The sequence below is a fragment of the Chroicocephalus ridibundus genome, chromosome 22, assembly GCF_963924245.1.
Source record: "Chroicocephalus ridibundus chromosome 22, bChrRid1.1, whole genome shotgun sequence".
In the NCBI taxonomy this organism is placed as follows: domain Eukaryota; kingdom Metazoa; phylum Chordata; class Aves; order Charadriiformes; family Laridae; genus Chroicocephalus; species Chroicocephalus ridibundus.
In genome coordinates, this window is record NC_086305.1 from 5725472 (window position 1) to 5744112 (window position 18641).

At 58.0% G+C, this 18641-nt stretch overlaps 2 protein-coding genes across 2 annotated transcripts; one reads left to right on the plus strand and one right to left on the minus strand.

Moving 5' to 3' along the window:
* Window positions 1-566: 566 nt before the first annotated feature.
* On the minus strand, window positions 567-1616 carry LOC134526362 (C2 calcium-dependent domain-containing protein 4C-like). Its single transcript, XM_063358169.1, has one exon. It carries the CDS (start codon window positions 1606-1608, stop codon window positions 757-759), a length of 852 nt encoding a protein of 283 aa, XP_063214239.1. The 5' UTR covers window positions 1609-1616; the 3' UTR covers window positions 567-756.
* A 13-nt stretch (window positions 1617-1629) lies between these two features.
* LOC134526361 (uncharacterized) lies at window positions 1630-6792 on the plus strand. Its single transcript, XM_063358168.1, has 7 exons — window positions 1630-1917; window positions 4039-4125; window positions 4547-4769; window positions 4942-5084; window positions 5424-5540; window positions 5722-5991; window positions 6671-6792. The coding sequence occupies exons 1-7, from the start codon at window positions 1909-1911 to the stop codon at window positions 6686-6688; spliced, it is 867 nt and encodes a 288-aa protein (XP_063214238.1). The 5' UTR covers window positions 1630-1908; the 3' UTR covers window positions 6689-6792.
* The last annotated feature ends 11849 nt before the right edge of the window (window positions 6793-18641 follow it).

Sequence of the window (18641 nt, forward strand, 5' to 3'; positions counted from 1 at the left end):
ATTTATGAGAGCGCGGCCAATAAAGTGAAACTCGCTTTATCGCAGCTGGTTAAGAGCAGTTGGCAACTGTACCCTGTGGAGTAACTATTTCAGGAAAGCTGCTGTGTCCTGACAGCAGAGGTCCGGCCGGCAATGGACAGGCTGGGAGAGGGACCCCGACACCTGCAAACGTCCCGCCCTACACCCACAAAACTGGAAACCAGCTGTAAAGTGGGTGTGAGCACCCCTCTTCCCTCCCAGCCTGCTCCAGCTGGTGGCCTGGGGGGCTCAGGCAGCCTCCTGCGCTGCATTTCGGCAGTTTCAGCCCGTCGAGAACCTGCTGGCGCCTGGAAATGAAGGGCAGAAGCTGCTGAGACTGGGGCTGCAATAGGAGGGAGCGCTGGGCTGCACCAAAATATCCTATTGCTACCCAACTGCTGGGACAGGCAAGAAACAAGCAGAGGCGAAAAGGGTCAATTGAAATGTTTTCGCTTTTATTCAGACACGGTACGGTTACAAACCTGCAGCCCCCCAGCCTGCCCCACACAACTTCACCACCGCTGCTGCCGCCCCCCCTGCCTCATGGACCTCCTGCTGCCGCCGGCAAAGCCCCAGCCTGGTTTCCCAGCCAGGGGCAGTGACATTCCAAGGCTTTTCCTCCAGGTGCGGTGACGCATCTGACGCCCTCATGTTGGAGCCTGGCGGGCTGAGGCATTTGCAAGTCTCTCTTTCCCAAATCTTTGGGGAACCTCCGTTTCTCAGAGCTGCTGTGCAAGATCAGTGGAGGGTGAAATTCGTGGGCTTGAGCTGCCGAGGGTGGGCGAGGTGCCTCCTGAGGATCCTCTGCAGCAAGTTCTTCCTGGGTGTCCCAGCGGGGAGCTCCAGGCTGGAGCTGCTCCTCTGATAGCCCACCCCAAGGAGCCTCTCTTCTCTCTTCTCTGCCTCTTTGCTTTCCAGAACATCCGTTATCCGGATGTCTCCAAGGGGGCTGGTACATCTCCTGGGTAGGGGAAGCCCCGCTGGAGTCCTGTAGGTCTGGTTGCCTCTGCTGTCCTTGTCACCGGTGGCATGGGAACTCAGCTGCTTGCGGTTCCTCAGGCCTCCATCAGTCTGGGAGCAGCCTTCTCCCCTGGCAGCATCCATCCCGGGGCGTCTGCGGCATCCTGGCTCCTCCTGCCAACCAGGACGTATCTCAGCAGCAGGACCTCGAGGGTAACCTGAGCCCGGGTGAAAAAACATCGCCTCTTCGCTGGTGACCTGTGGACTCTGCCCCAGGGTGACAAAGCCGTATGGGGTGGTGACCATGGGGAGATGGGGCAGGGACAGAGCTGCCCGAGCGGTGGGGTCTGGGATAGCCTGCGCAGTGACAGCGAGCCCGGCGTTCGAGCAGGATGAGCTAGAGCCAGGCACGCCGTGCTCATCCTCCACTGCTGGGTCCGAGATGCTCCTCCTGGCCAGCCCCTCCGGCTGCCCCTTCTCCTTGCCTGAGCGCCCCTGCTTGTCATGGATGTCCAGAGAGGGAATAGTAAACTGTGGGATGCGGTCGGGAGTCACCACGTGGAGGAAGATGTCCCTGGAGCTCTTGCCCTGGAGCGCACGGGGACAGAGCATCCCCTCCCAGAGCGGCATGGTGGGACCGACGGGGCTCCCTGGAGCCGCGCTGTGTATTTATGCTCTGCAGCCAGCCCTGATTGCTCTCCGCGCGGTGACGCACGGTGACGACGGCTGCCGGGTCCCTGCACCTGCTCCCTCCGGACCAGCAGCAATTTGTCACCCGCCTGGGCACAAGGGAGACAGACGGAGGGGGACGGGCGAGCAGACACTTGTCCCCAAGCTCTGTGAGGTCCTGCTCACGTGCAGGGCCACCGTCCGGCTCCTGTCACCCACGAGAGAGAAGTTGCGGGGGGAACAGAGGAGAAGACGAGCTGGATGAGCGGTGTGAGCCGGGGCTGCGGGTCGCGGGGTGGGAGGGAGCCGGGCGCGAGAGCAGCGAGCGGTGGCCCGTGCAGGATGAGTCACCGTCCGTGGGCACCAAGCGGAGCTGCGCAGAAGGGGCAGCCGCAGCTGAAAGCGGGAGACAAACACTTCAGCTCTGTCTAGCAAAACTCCCATCAGGAAAATCTCCGCCTTGGCCCACGCAATTACCCAGGGAAATCAACAATTTAACCACTGGGGCCCCCAAGTCCCTCCTCCCACCTCTGCTGTCGCTAAGGCTGCGTGCCGGCTTGTTTCTTGCCGCATCCCCACGCTCCCGTCCCTGCTGGGGATGGAACTGCGGCAGGGACCGATCCCAGGCAGCCCCCAGGCATGAGGCCACGGTGAGGGGAGGCGTTGTGCGTCCTCCAGGTGGGAGCACGAAACCGTTCTCCCAGCGGAGCCTCAGCCAAAGGCTGCTTGGCCTTTTCCCCCTCCGTGGCCGGGCAGGGGCAGAGCTGCGGGGACGGGTTGCCCTGTCACCCTCCCCTGGGCTAAGGAAGCCTCCTGCGCTACAGGTGGATAACGGCTGCTTCATCTTGGCTCCTGCTCTGCAAACGACGCGGAGAGAAAAGCAGCACCGTTTCTGGGCGGTGCAGGGTCTGTCCCCGCAGCGAGGCAGCTGGGGGTGGCTGTAACGTGCCACGTTCTGTCCTGTACCGGGAACCAAAGAGGCTCTGCTGTGGATTTCAGGCTTGTTTTGCCACAAACGGGGGTTGGGAGCCTGGACAAGCCCAGGAGACCATCTCAGAGCATCAACAGCCATGTCCCAGCTCCGCTGAGCAGGGGGGTCGCGTCTGCCCCCAAATGCATGGCCTGTGGCAGGGGTACAAGCAGGATCTGCAGATGCTGGGTACAGGTCCCCATTCTGCAGGGTCACCTCTGCCACGACGCCCTGTTCAGCTTGATGGAGCGGGGAGGTGGGTGCCCCGTTATCCTGACACTGTTCCCTTCACCCCCGGGGCGATGCCCACACGCCGTATTGCCGGCGTCTGCAGCAGGGCGTCTGTTACCTTGCACCAGGGCGAAGTGACAGCCAAACATTAAATGCTTTTCCCTGCTCCAAATCCACCTGCTTGGTAGAAATAACAGCGGCAAATCCCTCGTAATAGTTGAACTGGTCAGAGATGTGACTCCCGCCCGTCTGCACGTCGTGGTGCCCAGCTTGGCCAAGCGCAGAGACGGGGCGGGATGGGTGCTGAGCTGGACACGGGGCTCAGCAGCCGCGGTGTCCTAGCGGTGCCCAGCACAGCTTTTGGGTGTACGGTCTGCATGAAGTTAAAAGCTCAGCGAGTGCCCAGAGCAGAGGATCTGCTGTGAAGCAGCTTCTGGAAGGTGCTTCTGGGGACCCAGCTAAGGCTGTTTTACGAAGGGGTGCGTGTGTGTGTGTTCGTGTGCACACAGGACTGACGGCTACTGCTGATCAAAGCATCAGGCTTACTCCCTTCCTTTCATCTTTATTGACTAGAACAAATCCCAGCCCCAGGTTCCCCACAGTGTGGGAGCAAAGGGAGGGTGCAGACCCGGAGGGATGCTGCGGGACCTCCCCTCGCCTGGGGTCCAGCTTCTCCTGTCACTGGGGGCTCAGGGTTGCAGGTTTATCTGGCACCTCATCACCCTCCGCCTTCAGCTCTTTGCATCAGCACAGAGGGAGGGGGGATATCCCAAATCAGTCTTGGCAAGCTACAACCCCCAGGAGGAGACAGGCGCCCCAAAGTGAGAGAAAATAACCCCCTAATTGAGAGCCACCGGCCTTTAAGCAAGGCACCAGGACCAGTGCGATGAGTCCAGGGGAAACCAGAAACCAGGGGAACCCCCGTGGGAGGGCACTGGGCTGCCCCACTGATTAGTGAAGCTGGTAGCAGCTCGTCAGCGCAATGAGGAGCAGCTGGGCCAGTAGCTACAAGTAGCCCGAGGGCTGCAGGCTGAGCTAAGCCAGCTTTCTGTCTAGTCTGGGCTCTTGAGCTTCATGGAGCAGCAACTGAGACCACGCACCAGCTCAGAGGAGGTACCACAGGGTTGTTCCTGCTGGGGGCACTGTCAGAGCTGAGGTGGAGGATGTCTGACCTTTCTCTCTCTGTCTAGGGGAGGCTGGTTACCTGCGATGAGCCCTGCTCCTTCTCCAGCAGGTTCCTGTGCCAGATCCTCCAGCTGAGTTTTGTCAAGTACCTGGTAGGTGATGCTCCTGCTGCTGGAGGAGCCTGAGGCCAAGGGGATGGGGTGATAAAACCTTGATACTGGCAGTTCCTTTGGTTTCCCTGCCATGTATTCTCTCTTCTTTCAGTCTTTTCTCTCTGCCCTGTGCTTTGTCCCTCTGCTTTCCTCGTCATCCCAGCTTTTGCCCTCTGCCTGGTTCCATCTTGCCTCGTTCCCCTTCTGCCAAAGCCTGTTGCAGCGTTTGTGTTTCTCCCTCTCTGGGCCAGGAGAGATGGGAGGCCCTTAGGGATGAGGCACAATCTCACTGGTCCTTTCTGAAGGTGGTCCCAATCTCAGCGCCACGCTGGGACAGAGCAGGGTTTAAGGTTTTTCACTGAGGGCTCTGAGATAGCTGGAAGTTCTCGCATGACCTGATGTAGCTCTCCCTTGTCTGCAGATGAAGGTCCTTCAGAAAGCATCAGTCTGGATTGGATTCGTGGTCCCTGTGGAGGCCATTATCAGCAAAGTCTACCCCACCCCGTCTCCCGCCAGGCCTAGACGATTTGCCAAGAAGCGCCGGGGGAGACTAACGCGCCTCCTCCTCTCTGTTGTCCCCACCAGGATTCAGAACATCCTGGGCTACCTGCCAGCAGACTGGGGCCACAGCAACATGCCCAAGGGTAAGAACTGTGGCCTCCTGGAACACCTGAAGGCTTTGCAGCTAAGAAGCACGCAAAACCGAAATCAAAATACTTTAGGTCTGAAACTCTGCTGCTGGGTAGAAAGGTGGGAGACAGATGTATGTGTTCATTCTGTATGTGTAGTGATTGTGCCTCCTACGCATCCCTGCAGAGATCCGAGAAGGTGGGATCAGCCCCTCTAAGAAAGCGAACAAGAGGAAGCGGGATGACGTAGCTCTGGAGGAGCAGGAGTCCTTGTTGGTGGTACTGGAGAGGGACCTGCCGGAGCATGATTCTGATGACCCCACGTATGAGGTATGACGTGCTGAGCAGGTTTGTTCCTCGGCTGAGCAATTGGGGGATGATTAGGTTCATCCCCTGTGTGTCCCTGCTAGACCGGGAGTGTCACAGCGCAGGGCTGCGGCGGTTTGTTGTAGCCTTTTTGAGGGCTGCAGGCCGTCCAAAGAGCACTTGAACATCCCTTCATTGGTTTCTGAAAGGGCCGGGTGCCCTACTCATCCCATAGCACTGAGGTTTCCCTTTGGTTGATGTCCCCGCAAAGCAGCAGCTCCGTCACCCTTGGCTGTTTGGCCGTGGCTCCCCCTGGGAATGGGGCTGGTGTGTCTTTCCTCAGATTGCCTCTTTTCTCCATAGTTCTTGGAGGTGGAAACAGATAGCGAGGAGTACCAGTCCCAGAATGACACTGAGACAGACCTGGAGTTTGAAGAACAGGATGGGACCATTATGCTGAAGGACTCCTCAGATCTCCAGGTGAGTGGGCCTGCCCCACGTGGGCTGCACACTCTGTCCTGGGTAGATTTGCAAATACTGGGCTGGAAGGATGCACTTCAGTCCTTGTTCCCTTGGCTACAGAAGGAGAGGTGTCTGGGGTTACTTGGACTAATCTGAATTTCATAAGATCTCTCATGGGGTTTGTGCTGCCCTTCCACAGAGCTGCGCCCTGACCATGCCCCTGTCCCTGCGGGTGGAGGACATACAACGTGCTGGGGTCAGTGATGCCCCAGAGCCGCTGGCTGCAAGCACGGAGTTGGGACCAGAGGATCCAGCTGGGTCCAGCAGTGGGGAAGGTGCTCCAGATATCGATAGTGGTGGTGATGATGATGATGCCCAGAAGCCACAAGCTGGTGTGAGCAGTGGGGACGGCAGTGAGCAGGAAGCTGACGCAGACTGCAATGAGAGCAGCAGTTTGTCACAGTACGAGGTAAGGACTCCTCTGTGCTGAGCCACAATCCCACCCACCCTCCTTTAGCGCGGAGCAGGGGAGGTGTCGCAAGCTGTCTGTGCTCGGAGATGTTTCAGCCTTGGAGGATGTCCCCACGCTCTGAGTCTTTGTGGCACAGCTCTCCATTCCCTCTGCTGCCAAGTGAGCTAGGAAAGGGTTGGAGGGGCTTTAGTTCTTCTCCCTGTGCAAAGAGACAACGCCAGTCCCCATGTGCTGTTGAGATGATGCTGGGTGTGCACAGTGCCATGGGCATCACCGCCCTGGAGCGACAGGAGTACCAAATGTCACTTGAATACATTGTGCTGGTACCCAGGGAAGCCACCTCTGAACCAGAGCCTCTACCACCAGCAGGTCACCGCGAGCCCTTCATGACTCACTGGCCCGGATATCTTGTGCTTTAAAACGGGGAGGATTTGTGGGAGAGTCTTCATCATTAGCAAATTCGCATGGGGCCCTTCACTGCTCCAGACCCATCTGTCGCCAAAGCACTGATGGATACCCTCCCAGTTCCTAAGAAGCTGGTGCTCGGCTGCCTGGCTGGCAGGGAAGTGGAGGGTGAGGAGAGGTGCGGGGTGGGTTGGGTCGTACTCAGCAGCTCACTCCCCGGGGTCAATGACGGCTGGTCGGTGTTACGGGTAAAATCTCTTGTGTTTTCTAGGACAAGCAGGAACCCTGACCCATGGAGCTGGGCCTGTGCTGTGGCTAAAAAGTGCCTGATTCTCTAGGATGGCTGTGTCCTTGAGTAAGACGTCCAGTTAAATGCTATGTTGATAATTTTTGAGCTTTATAATAAAATTACCCTATTTTTTCACATGAATCGGGATGCAATTGGCTGTCAGTACCTAGAGCTGGCAGGTCCTGCCCATGCACCAGATGGCATGGACATACTGCTGCTGGGAGCCCAAGGTATGGGGCTGCCAGTGAGACCTTCTCTTCCTCCTTGTGGAGAGGATCTTCATGGCTTCTGGGAGCGTGACGAGTCTGGGAGCGCTGATATATGTGATGGGAAGGAGAGGGGTGCAGGGAGTGCAGCTGCAGGCTCAGGCTGGGTAGAGCAGGGTTTCCGTGTGGCCGTACCTGAGCATGGCCACACTGACTAACCCCCAGATGACCCTGGGCTGGTTGGCTGCAGAGGTGCAGGACAGGTGCCTCAGCAGAACCCCCTTCCACATGTGTGACCTCCCTAGAAATACAGGAGGTAGGAAGTCTCTGTCCTTGGGATAAACCAACCAAGTTCACGTGGAGCCCACGTTGCTCAGTGAGCACTTGCAGGTCTTTGGTCTATTCTGTGGCTTCTTTATACCTGGGTGTTTCTGCATAGAGCCTTCTCCTCCACGTGGATCCTACAGAGGGCCCTGGTTCAGTACAAGAGTGGAGCAAAGGGGTGATTCAGGGTCTGGAAAAAGGCAGGTTGGGATCAGAAATTGCCCGAATGCAACCCAGAGCTCTGGAGCGACTTGAGATTGGGCAACGCTTGATCTGTTGCCTGGACCAAGTCACAGTACCTGGAGCTGCAAAGAGCAGTAACTCCTCCAAATGTGAGTGTAAAAATGGGAACGGCTCCGGGTGTTTGGATCCCTGGCTCGGGGCGTGCCTGGAGGCTGTGTCTGATGGATGTCTGCCTCGAGCTGCATTTGTGAGTGTATTCGCTTGGACTAACAACGCTCCAACTGTTAAAAATAACCGTGGCATCCTGCAGCAGGGGTGTTGTGCTGAACGAGCTGAGCTCTTGGGCAGCTTTAACCCGGACGGGCCAGGCCAGCTCCGCTCCGAGCACGGCAGCCGCTGCTGCCGACCAGCTCAGTAATGTCTGCGCTCTGAAGGGAGGGAGATCTTGAGATGCCCTGAGGTTTTGTTCTTGTGTTTCCCAATTCATGTGAGCCGCAAGGAAGGGCGGGAATTAAAAATCCCAGGGAGTTGAAAGGCAGGGCAGTAACAAGGATGGAGGTGCCGTTGCTCCCAGACCCCTGCTGTGATCAGGGATGCTAATGTCTTTCTAATTAAAGATTGTTTCTTCTGTTAAAAGCTGCTCTGGGGCACATTGTGCTCTGTGCAGCTTTTCCTGCTGGGCTGCAGCGATTGTGCGAAGGGCTGCTCTGGCCAGCAGTCAACCGTTTAAAGGAAGAAAATCTTGTACTCTGGGCTGGTGGCTGGGTCAGGACACCTCTCCTTGAGCTGCAGCCCTTAAAAACCCTCCCTGGCACTGGAAAGCTGGCTTTCCAAGATCTGACCGGGGACCTGGGGCTGGCTCCTTGTACCTCTGCTTCTTGGATTAGGCAGAGCAATCTTTCTCCCAGGTGAGACCCGTTATTGGCGCACCATCAGTGTGCGGAACAGCCCCAAGTCGTGAAGCTCAAGTTGTCATAAAGCTGCTCGACGTCCTTCCCCGTGGCAGTGTCTCTTTAAACGCAGGTATGCCTCTTACCTGCCATTATCTGCAACCACAATAGCACTGGTTTTGTTACTGCTGAATAAATAGCAAGATTTTTTTTCTGAAGATTGCTAAAGGAGCTGATATTGGAACTCCTGGCTATTATATTGGGCTCTGCATTAATTCACTTGCTCCTCGTTTGTGTTTGATAGCTCTTCCCATTGTCTGCAGCCAGCGTTTTCAAAGCAGAGATTAATAAAACATCCTTTAGTGGCACGTAGCTAGGTAAGGGCTTTTTTTCTGAAATCTGTGCAGGCTTTTCCTGCGTGCTCCTGAGCTGTAGTAGCACTGGATGGGGAGATAAAGAGGAGGCTTTGTTCGTTGCCTGGGTGCCAGGCTGCAGAGTGATTATGCCTTAAAAATGTAGGGAGGAAGCAACTAGCACTAAATCTGGCTCTTTGAGCTCACCTGCAAATGAATTCTGTGCACAGCTGCCTGCGATGAGGGGCATGCCCAAAGCTTCCCAGATCTTAAGCCCCGATTTAGGAAGAAGAGACCTCAGAGGAGGAGATGGAGGAAGTAAATGGCTTGGTGGAGTGAGAACAAGCTGCAGAGCTGCTCTATCCCAAGGTCATCACCTTGAATCCAGCCTGAGTAAGTCGGTGGCGCGTGTTCGCGTTGTCGGAGAGGCAGGGTGAAAAGGAGGGAGCTGATGGTCACACTGCTGCCCGTGTGCGAAGGCTCAGCCCGGAGAGAGGCGACCCATCGCCCGGGAGGTGCCTGAAGGTGGCAGTGGCCGCTGGTGGCCTGATGGCTGTCACCGCTGCTGGGGGTAACGGGGGCTGCAGGGCCACGAGTGAGCTGCCCCAAATACCTGCTTGCTCATGGGCTTCATCTGGTTGCAGCAGGATACGGCTTGTACATCCCAGAAATACATGTTTGGGACGGTTCAGTGGTGCTGCAGCCAGCCCGGTCACCGGGATGTGGTGTTACAGAACCTGATGCTTTTAGAGGACTTGGCCCCTCTTTACAGCTGGGTGGACCCAGGTGGGGATTGAGAGCAGAGCGTGGGAGGGATGGGAGAGTCTGTCCTTCTGCCAAAAGGCAAGACCCTGCTAAGCGTGCTTGAGTGTCGCTTCCCTTCCTCTTCATCGTCGCTGTTCTTCCCTCTCCTGGTTGTGTTTTCCCCCGGTGCGGGGAGGTGAAGCGCAGGGATGTGCCCTGGGCCACGCAGGGGGACTGCAGCCCAGCTCTGTTTGGGGCTGAACGATGCGAGGAGCAGCCTGATGGAGCACGGTATTGAACTCTGGTCGGGTGGAGATGTTCTGAGTCCTCCTTGGCATCCTCTGTTCTGGGAAAAGGCCCAAGATGGGATGCGGGATGTACCCGGCTGAGTATCTGCTAGGCTTGGGCACAGTGTTGTGCATCGCCCAAGCCCAGCCTTTGTGTGATCCCCCCTTACCCTTCCCCTGGGTGCCAGGAGCCGGGCAGAAGGGGTGGCCATGGTGAGAAGCGGGGTGCTGGGGCTGTGGCGGAGGACTCTGTTGAAGATCATGTTCCCTCCTTCCTCCTCCACCCTGGAAATCTCCAGTCATTGCTCTTTCAGGCCATGTTTCCCTGCCTCTTCCTGCAGACCAGAGGGGTTGGGATGGTGGGAACCACACAGGCTCCAGGCCCCGGATCTGCACCTTCTCCAGCCCCAGGGTCCATTGGTGGCATTGTGGGTGACACCAGGGCCAGTCCCACTCCTGGATAAGGGCCACCAAAGAGCAAGGCCAGGTGCTGTGAGAGAGGAAGATGGGGAGCGGGAGAGAAAGTGAGGGGTTAATGCAGTGCTGGGGGGGGGGGGGGGCGAAGAGACAATCATGGCCCTTGAGTGAGCCTGGGGGGGGGTAAGCAAAGGTGACCCTGATGGTTGGGGTCCCCAGGGACATGTGGACCAAGCATGTGGTCCATACGGAGCCTGCAAAGGGCTCTGTGCTAGACCTATGACAAGGGAGTTGCGTGGGAAACAAATGGCTTAATTGAGGCAAAAATGATCATAATTAGCACGAGCAAATCCAATTAGGAGCCACGGGCGGGTTACCTTGGGCCTGTCATTGGGAGCGCGGGGGGCTGGGGCGGCGCAGGAAGGGGGCGGCGGGCGCTCCCCCGGGGCTGGCGCTCATTAGCATCCTCTCCTCCTCGGGCTGCTGGCTCTGCGCCCTGGATGGAGCCTAATTAGGATGGAGAAATGGATTTGCTCGGCGGAGGGGAGAGCCATCGGTAACGGGGCTGAGGGGCAGAGCAGCAATCGCCTCCCGCGGAGCAGCTTCGTAACAAACGCCGGCGCTGCCGCCTGCTCAAAGCTGGTAATCGAGAGGGTCAGAAACCCTATTCCAAGCTTGCTGCAGGGCTGGAAGGAGCGTTTTGCTCTTCTCTACAAGGAGCAGAGAGAAATTGGTCCTGTTTGTCCTTTAGGGGTGAGCGCTGGGTTCCCCGTGTGCCTGGGGGCTGTGGAGGGGGGACGCGCTCCTGCTCTGGCACACGGGAAATAACGAGGTTAAGTGCAAGTTCTTAAAATTACAGGAGGCAATCCTTTCCTATCACATGCGTACTACTGCCAGGGACCCAACGCATTCATTTCCAGCACAACCATCTTTATGGGTCATCATTTTTGCTACAAATTTATTTTTTTTTCCTCTATTTTGGGAAAACATGAAACCACAGTGTTTCTCTTCTCATTGGGCTTCTCTTTTTTTTTTTTTTCTGTTCAGTCTCCTGGTCCCAGGTTGTTCACACCACTCCAGCAGTGAGGAGCAGGCACTCAGCACCCCCTGGGCCCAATCCCCCACCTTTTCCAGCCCCCCCTCCCCATGCCAGCCCTGGGATGGATCACCCTCCTGTGGGCATGGGGCAGGGACAGGGCTGGGGTTCACAGCCGGGGGCTGCTGTGACTCTCATCCGTCCCTCCTTGCGCAGCTGTCGGAGCAAATCTGTCCATCAGGGATGGCTGGATGGGTGCTGGGCTTTGGGACATCGCTGTGCTTGGCCTGAGGTGTTTCCCCAGGTGCTTCAGCTGCAAAAAACCCCGCTGTGGGAGAGCGGTTGGTGTAACCACAGCTCCTCTGCTCCATGAAGCTCTGCAAGGAAACGGCACAGCATTTCAGCTGTGTGGTGTGGTCAACACGCTGGAGGGAAGGGATGCCATGTACAGGGACCTGGACAGGCTGCACAGGTGGCCTGTGTGACCATAATGAAGTTCAACCAGGCCAAGTGCAGGGTCCTGCACCCACGTCGGGGCAACCCCCAGCACAAACCCGGGCTGGGGGATGAAGGGATGGAGAGCAGCCCTGAGGAGAAGGACTCGGGGATGTCGGTGGGGGAGAAGCTCCACACGCCCCGGCACCGTGCGCTGGCAGCCCAGAAACCCCCCGCAGCCTGGGCTCATCCCCAGCAGCGTGGGCAGCAGGGCGAGGGGGGGATTCTGCCCCTCTGCTGCGCTCGGGGGAGACCCCCCTGCAGTGCTGCCTCCAGCGCTGGGGCACCGACAGCAGAAGGACACGGAGCTGTTGGAGCGGGGCCAGAGGAGGCCCCGGAGATGCTGGGAGGGCTGGAGCCCCTCTGCTGGGAGGACAGGCTGAGAGAGCTGGGGGGGTTCAGCCTGGAGAAGAGAAGGCTCCGCGGAGACCTTCCAGCCCCTTCCAGTCCCTAAAGGGGCTCCAGGAAAGCTGGGGAGGGACTCTGGAGCAGGGAGGGGAGCCATGGGACGAGGGGGAAGGGTTTGAAACTGGAAGAGGGGAGATTGAGATGAGATCTGGGGAAGAAATTGTTTGGTGTGAGGGGGGTGAGCCCCTGGCCCAGGTTGCCCAGAGAAGCTGTGGCTGCCCCATCCCTGGAGGGGTTCAAGGCCAGGTTGGCCGGGGCTTGGAGCAACCTGGGCTGGTGGGAGGTGTCCCTGCCCAGGGCAGGGGGTGCCACTGGGTGGGCTTTAAGGTCCCTTCCAACCCAAACCAGTCCATGATTCTTCTTCCTTCCAGCCCCAAGGGTTGAGTTTGCAATAGCTTTTGTGCATGACTGCTCTCTAAGGGACGCTGCTGTGTGAAAAGCAACGCGTGAGCTTGTGAACCCCAGGAGACGCTGGGCTGTGGTGCTGTGCCCAGCATGGTCCCAGCTCTGCCCCAGCAAAGCCCGTATCCCTGCTGTGAGGGAGCAGGCAGCTGGTGCTACAGTTCCTGAAAAGCATCAGGGGCCCGGGCGCCTCCTTCCTCGCAGGCAGAGGGGTCATTTGGGGCTTCCCTTGGCCTCCCACCGCCTCCAGAGGAGATGCAAACCCTCAGCAGTGCGGGCAGATGCCTGCTCAGTGCTGTCATCCTGCCTGCAGCTCGCAGCGATAATCCCGGCTTTATCTTCACGCTGCAACAGCAGCAGCAACGAGGGAGACTCTGACATGTCCCTGGGGAGCTCGGTACAAGCTCCAGGCGGGGCCGAGGACCTGGATCTCCTCCACGATGCAACCAGTGCCGGAGCGCTGTAGCTGCCCTAAAACCGGCAGGTTTTACAGCTGGCGTTGCAGCTGCACATCTGCACGGTCAAGAGAGAAATAAGTGTCCCCATATCTGCTCATCTCACAGAGCTCTGGGCGGCGGCATCACAGGATGAGGCTCCCGGTCCTGGGCAACCAGGGAATTAATTTTTGCCTTTTCTGAGGACGCAGTGTGGTCCCAGCTGGATGTGGTGGGTTGGAGGCAGGGTCAGTGTTGGGCTGGGCTTTGCTCAGGGGTGCGCAGGGTGAGACCCAGCCCGGCTGCCTCGAGGTGCCCTTTGGGGGTTTGGCAGATGCCGGTGGGAGCTTTTCATCAGGGCTGAGCACCGCTGCCGGAGGTTTGTCTGGATCCGAGGGTCCAAGAACCAGCTAATCGGTGTTTTAGCCCTGATCTGGACATGCAGCCCGCTTGTTGTGGAGAGGGCTGCTCCCAGGAGTGTAAGTGGGAGCAGGTTATCAGCAACAGAGAGCTCCTGGCCATCACCGATGAGGTGCGCAGTTTCCAGGCCAGGCTTTTTTTTTTTTTTTTTTTTTTTTTTTTTTTGGCTCATGTGTGCTCCGAATGTCGAAGTTTTCCAAAGGCCTTGAGCCAACACTTGTGCTGCTGCCCTTGTTGCAGTCTCTTGAACCGGAGCCAAGCTGTTGGTCACAGCTGGGTGGCCTGGAGGAACCGGTGCCGTGCCGGATGCCACGGCTGGGCTGACGTCCAGCTGGGAGATGGAGAGCTGAGCCCCAGAGGTTTATTGCCTGTCACGCTGTGATGGAAAAGTCATGAGATCCATCGGGCCAGACCCCCCCACGCTAATGGCCGTGTTCGGCTGAGCTGGGAAATGAGCGGCGCCTCTCCCGCGGCGGCTGTGGTGTGTGTCTTTCTAGCTAAACCCCCAGTGAAAGCTCTTGAAAACAAAGATGGGAAGGAGAGCGTGCTGCGAGCATTAATATGCACATGCATTACGTGTGTGACTCACACAAGAAAGGAGAGTAATTTTCAGGTCCGATTAGCTTCATCCGTGAACTCTCTAAAACTCACTGTATTTATTCCTATTTCATTTAAGATGCTGCAAGATATTAGCTTAGAAAAACGGGAGGGGACGGGGAAGGCTGAGCGCCGAGGACAACCCCTATCCCAACCCCACGGAGGTAAGGAAGGACGAGGTCCTTGCCAGCGAGCCGATCTGGTGGCGCTAAGGCGTGATCTCCTGGTGCCTGTGCTCTAGAGGTGGCTCCAGGTGCAGAGGAGACCAAAGGCGCCAAGGATTGTGCCGAGTTTCTTTTCTGGCATCCCTGGATCTCTCTGCCCGGGAAGAGGCACCTGCGGCTTCAGTCAGGGCACCGACAGGGCTGGAGTGTAGATCACTGCCCATCCCCTCCTTCCTCTGACACCCCCTTCTCCCCAGGGACCTCAGCGGCAGCTGTGGGCGCTGCTCTGCCCGCGGCGGGTGACTTCTCCTCCTGTTGTGTCCCCATATCTCAGCCCCACCCGGGGAGGGGAGGTCCGGGCACCGTGTCTGCAATCGAAGGGGCGGACGAGGCTGTCGGTCGCTGCTTCGTCCCCGGTGGACTTTCCGCTCTGCTCGTCTTGTCTCATCCCGGCTGGCTGTGTCCCCCTCGCTGTGAGCGGCGCTTCCAGGGGCTCGGGGGACCTGCCCAGGCTGGTGTTCTTGCAGAGCACGGAGGAGGTGGGCAGTCTGCTGAGACCTCAGCGACTCCTCCAGTCTCCTCAGCAGCTCCTGGCTTTATCACCAAAAATGCTTTCTCAGGAGGAGCCTACAGCCAAGGAAACTTCATGGCCAGCGCAGCTCCGTCCAACCGAGGAACAACCGGGGATCGCATCTTCTACTGCACGTTCCAGCCAGTTCCCTCATCAGCTCCGGAGTCTCTAATAGAGAGAGGGAATCTGGAGACCGCTTAGTTTATCACCAGCAAAGAGTAGGTCCTCCCACCTTGTTTTGAGTTTTTAAAGCAGCTCACGTCAGAGGCAGGAGCGTGATCTGCTGACATGAAATCCAGCTCTCTGGCACCTCCAGGCAAGCAGGTGGCTTCTCTCTTGCTGGTCTCGCTCATGAGCTAGTTTTGGCCTTGCCTGTAGCTCACCCGCGGATCAGAGGCTGGGAGCTTTGCACAAAGGATCGAAACAATCTGGTTCCTGACGTCCAGGCAGCAAAGGGGTGTCCGGATCATGGGGATTTCATCCCGGGGTTGGATAGCCTGAGGTGCACACGGGGGATGGAGACGGTGAGGGAACAACAGGCGCTGAAGGCAAGCACTGTGCGTTTCTCTTAAACGCAAGCAGCCCGGAGGCAGATGTCCTCCCAAGAGCCATGCATCATTCATGCAAGAGTGGTCCCTACCTGATAAATCATATTGGAGAGACAAGACACAATGGGGCTTTTAATTATAGAAACAATTACCAAGGATTAATGACAGCAACGGTGTGATGGATTATTGTTACTCCTAAAGTTTAATAAAGCTTTAGTAGTTTTTGTCAGACGTGGAGAGCAAAGAGACAATGCTTCTTTGGGTGTTTGCTTAAGCTGTAATGCACCGTGGCTCCTGGTTCGTCCTGCTCTCTTCCTCTCATCTGTACCAATGGGTATGTCTGGGGGGGTTTAGCAAATGCTGGGGCTTGACTGGCTGAAACAAACCTCTCTGAGATTCGCTATGGGAAGGGGCAGGGCTGAGGGAGGTGGCGTTGCCCACCGGGAGCCACCGAGGTGGAGCAGAGCCTGGAGGTGGGCCAGGCCCTGCAAGGTGGAGCAGGGACAGCTTGGCTCAGCATCGCCGGCCATCAGCCAACGTGGATGTGTCGCCCAGGCTTGTGTGATCTGAGCAAAGCACGTCCCTTCGCAGCCCCTGGGTGGGTGCAGTGACCTCCGATACGCAGCTACAGCATCAGCATCTTTGCACTTGGGTCTTTCCGAGTGAAGGATCAGGTCTCACTAATCATAGAATCACAGAATGGTTTGCGTTGGAAGGGACCTTTAAAGGCCATCCGGACCAGCTCCCTAAAATGAGCAGAGACATCTTTAACTCCATCAGGTCGCTCAGAGCCTCATCCAGCCTGGCCTTGAATGTCTCCAGGGATGGGGCCTCCACCCCCTCTCTGGGCAACCCTCAGCGTAAAAAATTTCTTCCTGCTTCCCAGACTCAGAGAACCCCCCCCCGGCCTCCTTTTCTGCCCCCAGCAGCCTGGTGAGCCGGGCATGGGGCTGCCCTGCCTGGGATCCAAGTTTAATGTGCTTAGAAGACACTAACAGAGCCAACAGCTTGGGAAAAAATGCAAAACTCGGCAATAGCTTCCCTTTGCCTGCAGCCCTCTTTGTCCCCCCGCCAAGGAGGCTGGCAGCTGCCAGGGAAGAGCCCGCCGGCAGCAGGGACACAAACGCGGAGCGACAGGAGGGCGCGAGCCGCGCGGGGGACACGGGGGTGGCTGATCTGTCACCGCAGAGGGGAGGTGGTGCAAGCTGTGCCAGCCTGGACCTGCCCTTCCTCTGCGGGATGCTCGAGCGCTCGGCGGCAGAAGGCGCAGGTGGGGCTGGGGCTTCGCTGTCGGCACCGCAGGGACAGGAGAGCACCGTCCCGCAGGAGCTGAGCCAGTCTCTGCCCTGCTGAGTTGCCCAGGGCAGCCCCGGTGTTGGTACCTGCCCCACGCAGTTGTCCCCGTGCTGGGAGCTGGGCTGGGGACCCACCTGCCTTGCTCCGTGCAATGGCCCCGGGCCCTGCGTTGTGCTCCCTGAGCCGCGGCGAGCACCCGTGCGCTGCTGCACCCCTGGGAGCTCCCCCTCCACCCGCAGCACCCTTGCCCTGCACCCCTCTCCTTCCCAGGAACCCCAGCACATGGCAGGAAGATCCCAAGGTTAGGTCCAGGATTTACCCTGGGGCAGAGCGGAGGAGACTGGCGCAGGGCGAGGGGTGAGAGCAACCTTGGATTCCCCGCGTCTCAGTCGGGGGAGACCGTATCCAGACAGGGTGGACTGCGCTTGGCCCGGGTCACTCGGCCTCTGCCCACTTCCCCCAGCAGGGTCTGGACAACCCGGCCCCCGTGTCCCTGCATGCTGGGGGACAGCCAGGAACGGCTGGTGGGGAAGATTTAATACTCCAACCTGTCTAATGGTGGGTTAATAATTCATTGCGTGAGGCAGGGTGCAGCGATCTTCGCCCCCTCTCGCATATTAAGTGCTGGGAGGTGCAGAGAGCTGTCACCAGCATGATGGGGAGGGAAGGGGGACAGCACGGCGGGGACGGTCACGGTGGAACTGTGGTCCCTTGGGCACTGCTGCCCCTCTCCTGCCCATGCCGCGGCGCAGGGAGCCGGCTGCTGCGGGGTGAGACACCTTCGGGCAGGGAGGCGCGGGGTGAGGAACGTCTCTGGCTCCGTGTGCCAGGTAGAGATCTTGTTTCCAAACAGTTTTTCCTTCCGTCGAGGACGTGGGTGGATTTGTTGCCTGCAGGAGCGCGACACTAATAACGCTGGCCGGGTGCCCGGTGCAGCGCCAGCTCTCACCTCCGGCACTGACGCTCCCCAAAATGCTCCCACAGCCCCCTCCGTGCTGGTGTCCATCCCCAGACAGGCACACAGACCTCGGTGCTGAGTTATCAACAGCCGAAGGAGAGTCTTTCTCCTCCGGTCTCTGAGGCCATCGCATCTGGACGAGGCTGCCAGCGGGGCTGTAATTTCCTGCCTGGCTGTAACGAAGCCAGTTCCCGGAGCGTCAAGCTGGAGAAGTCGCCCCGAGCGCCGGGGCTGTGCCCAGCCCTGAAGCATCGCTTGGCGTCGGGGCAGCCAGAGCACCCTGGCACCCGTCCCCGGTCCCCACAGAAGGGATGAGGGGTGTTCTGGCAGGCGAAATGCGGCCGGCACTGCAGAGCTTCATATGTGGGCCAGAAGAGACTCTCAACAGCTGGAAACACCTGGATTCTCTGAGGGAGAATCTGCCATCTTCAAAATGGTGTTGGCTAATGCCCCTGGAGACAGACGCATGGATGGGGGGGATGATCCTCCTATTAATTTTCCTATTTCCTTTTTTCTATTCCCATTTCCAGTTTTCTATTCCCATTTCCTATTTTCTATTCCCATTTCCTATTAAAACATTTCCTCTTTAAAACCTGCTTCGTAACCATGCCAGCCTCTCCTCGCTGGCCTGCGGAAGCCCAGCGCTTAGGCAGCAGCATTAAGCTGGTAGATAATGATGTGCTTGTCAAGGAAAATATAGTTTCCCAAGTCTTCCTTGTTACTGAAGAACTCGTCAGCTATCTTCCATCCCAAATTAGACCTTGTAGACCCACCTGGCTTATGAATCAGCTCTACCATCACTGCATACCAGCGTAATTTGTCTTGGCTTTCAACAGAACGGCTCCCGTCCCACTCAGAGGACGCAGAGAAAAAGTAGGCAGCCAAAAAAAAAAGCAGGACCCCGTGTGCTGGGCTCAGCAGAGCAGTAAAGGACGGGGACTGGGGGAGGTTCTTCCCTCGCTGTTTGAGGTCATACTCCGGTCATGGTACATGTGTGGACAGGGAAGAGGGAGAAAATCGCTGGGGATTGGCACCTCACCGCAGTGTCACCCTGAGCCATGAAAGGGACTGAAAAGGGCACGTCCGCTGAGAAAAGGGCTAGAGAAATGCATCGTCACCCCTGTCTCCTGCCAGCTGCCACCGGACGCGGCAGAGCAGGAGAGGGGCCAGGCAGCCACTTGCTGGGAGGGAGGAGGTCACCGAGCCTGGGGTGAGGGTGG

Coding starts and splice junctions, on each gene's coding strand:
- LOC134526362 (XM_063358169.1), bottom strand. CDS start 1,608: ATGCCGCTCTGGGAGGGGATGCTCTGTCCCCGTGCGCTCCAGGGCAAG.
- LOC134526361 (XM_063358168.1), top strand. Junction 4,126..4,546: donor TGAGTTTTGTCAAGTACCTG/GTAGGTGATGCT, acceptor CCTTGTCTGCAG/ATGAAGGTCCTTCAGAAAGC. Junction 5,085..5,423: donor CTGATGACCCCACGTATGAG/GTATGACGTGCT, acceptor TTTTCTCCATAG/TTCTTGGAGGTGGAAACAGA.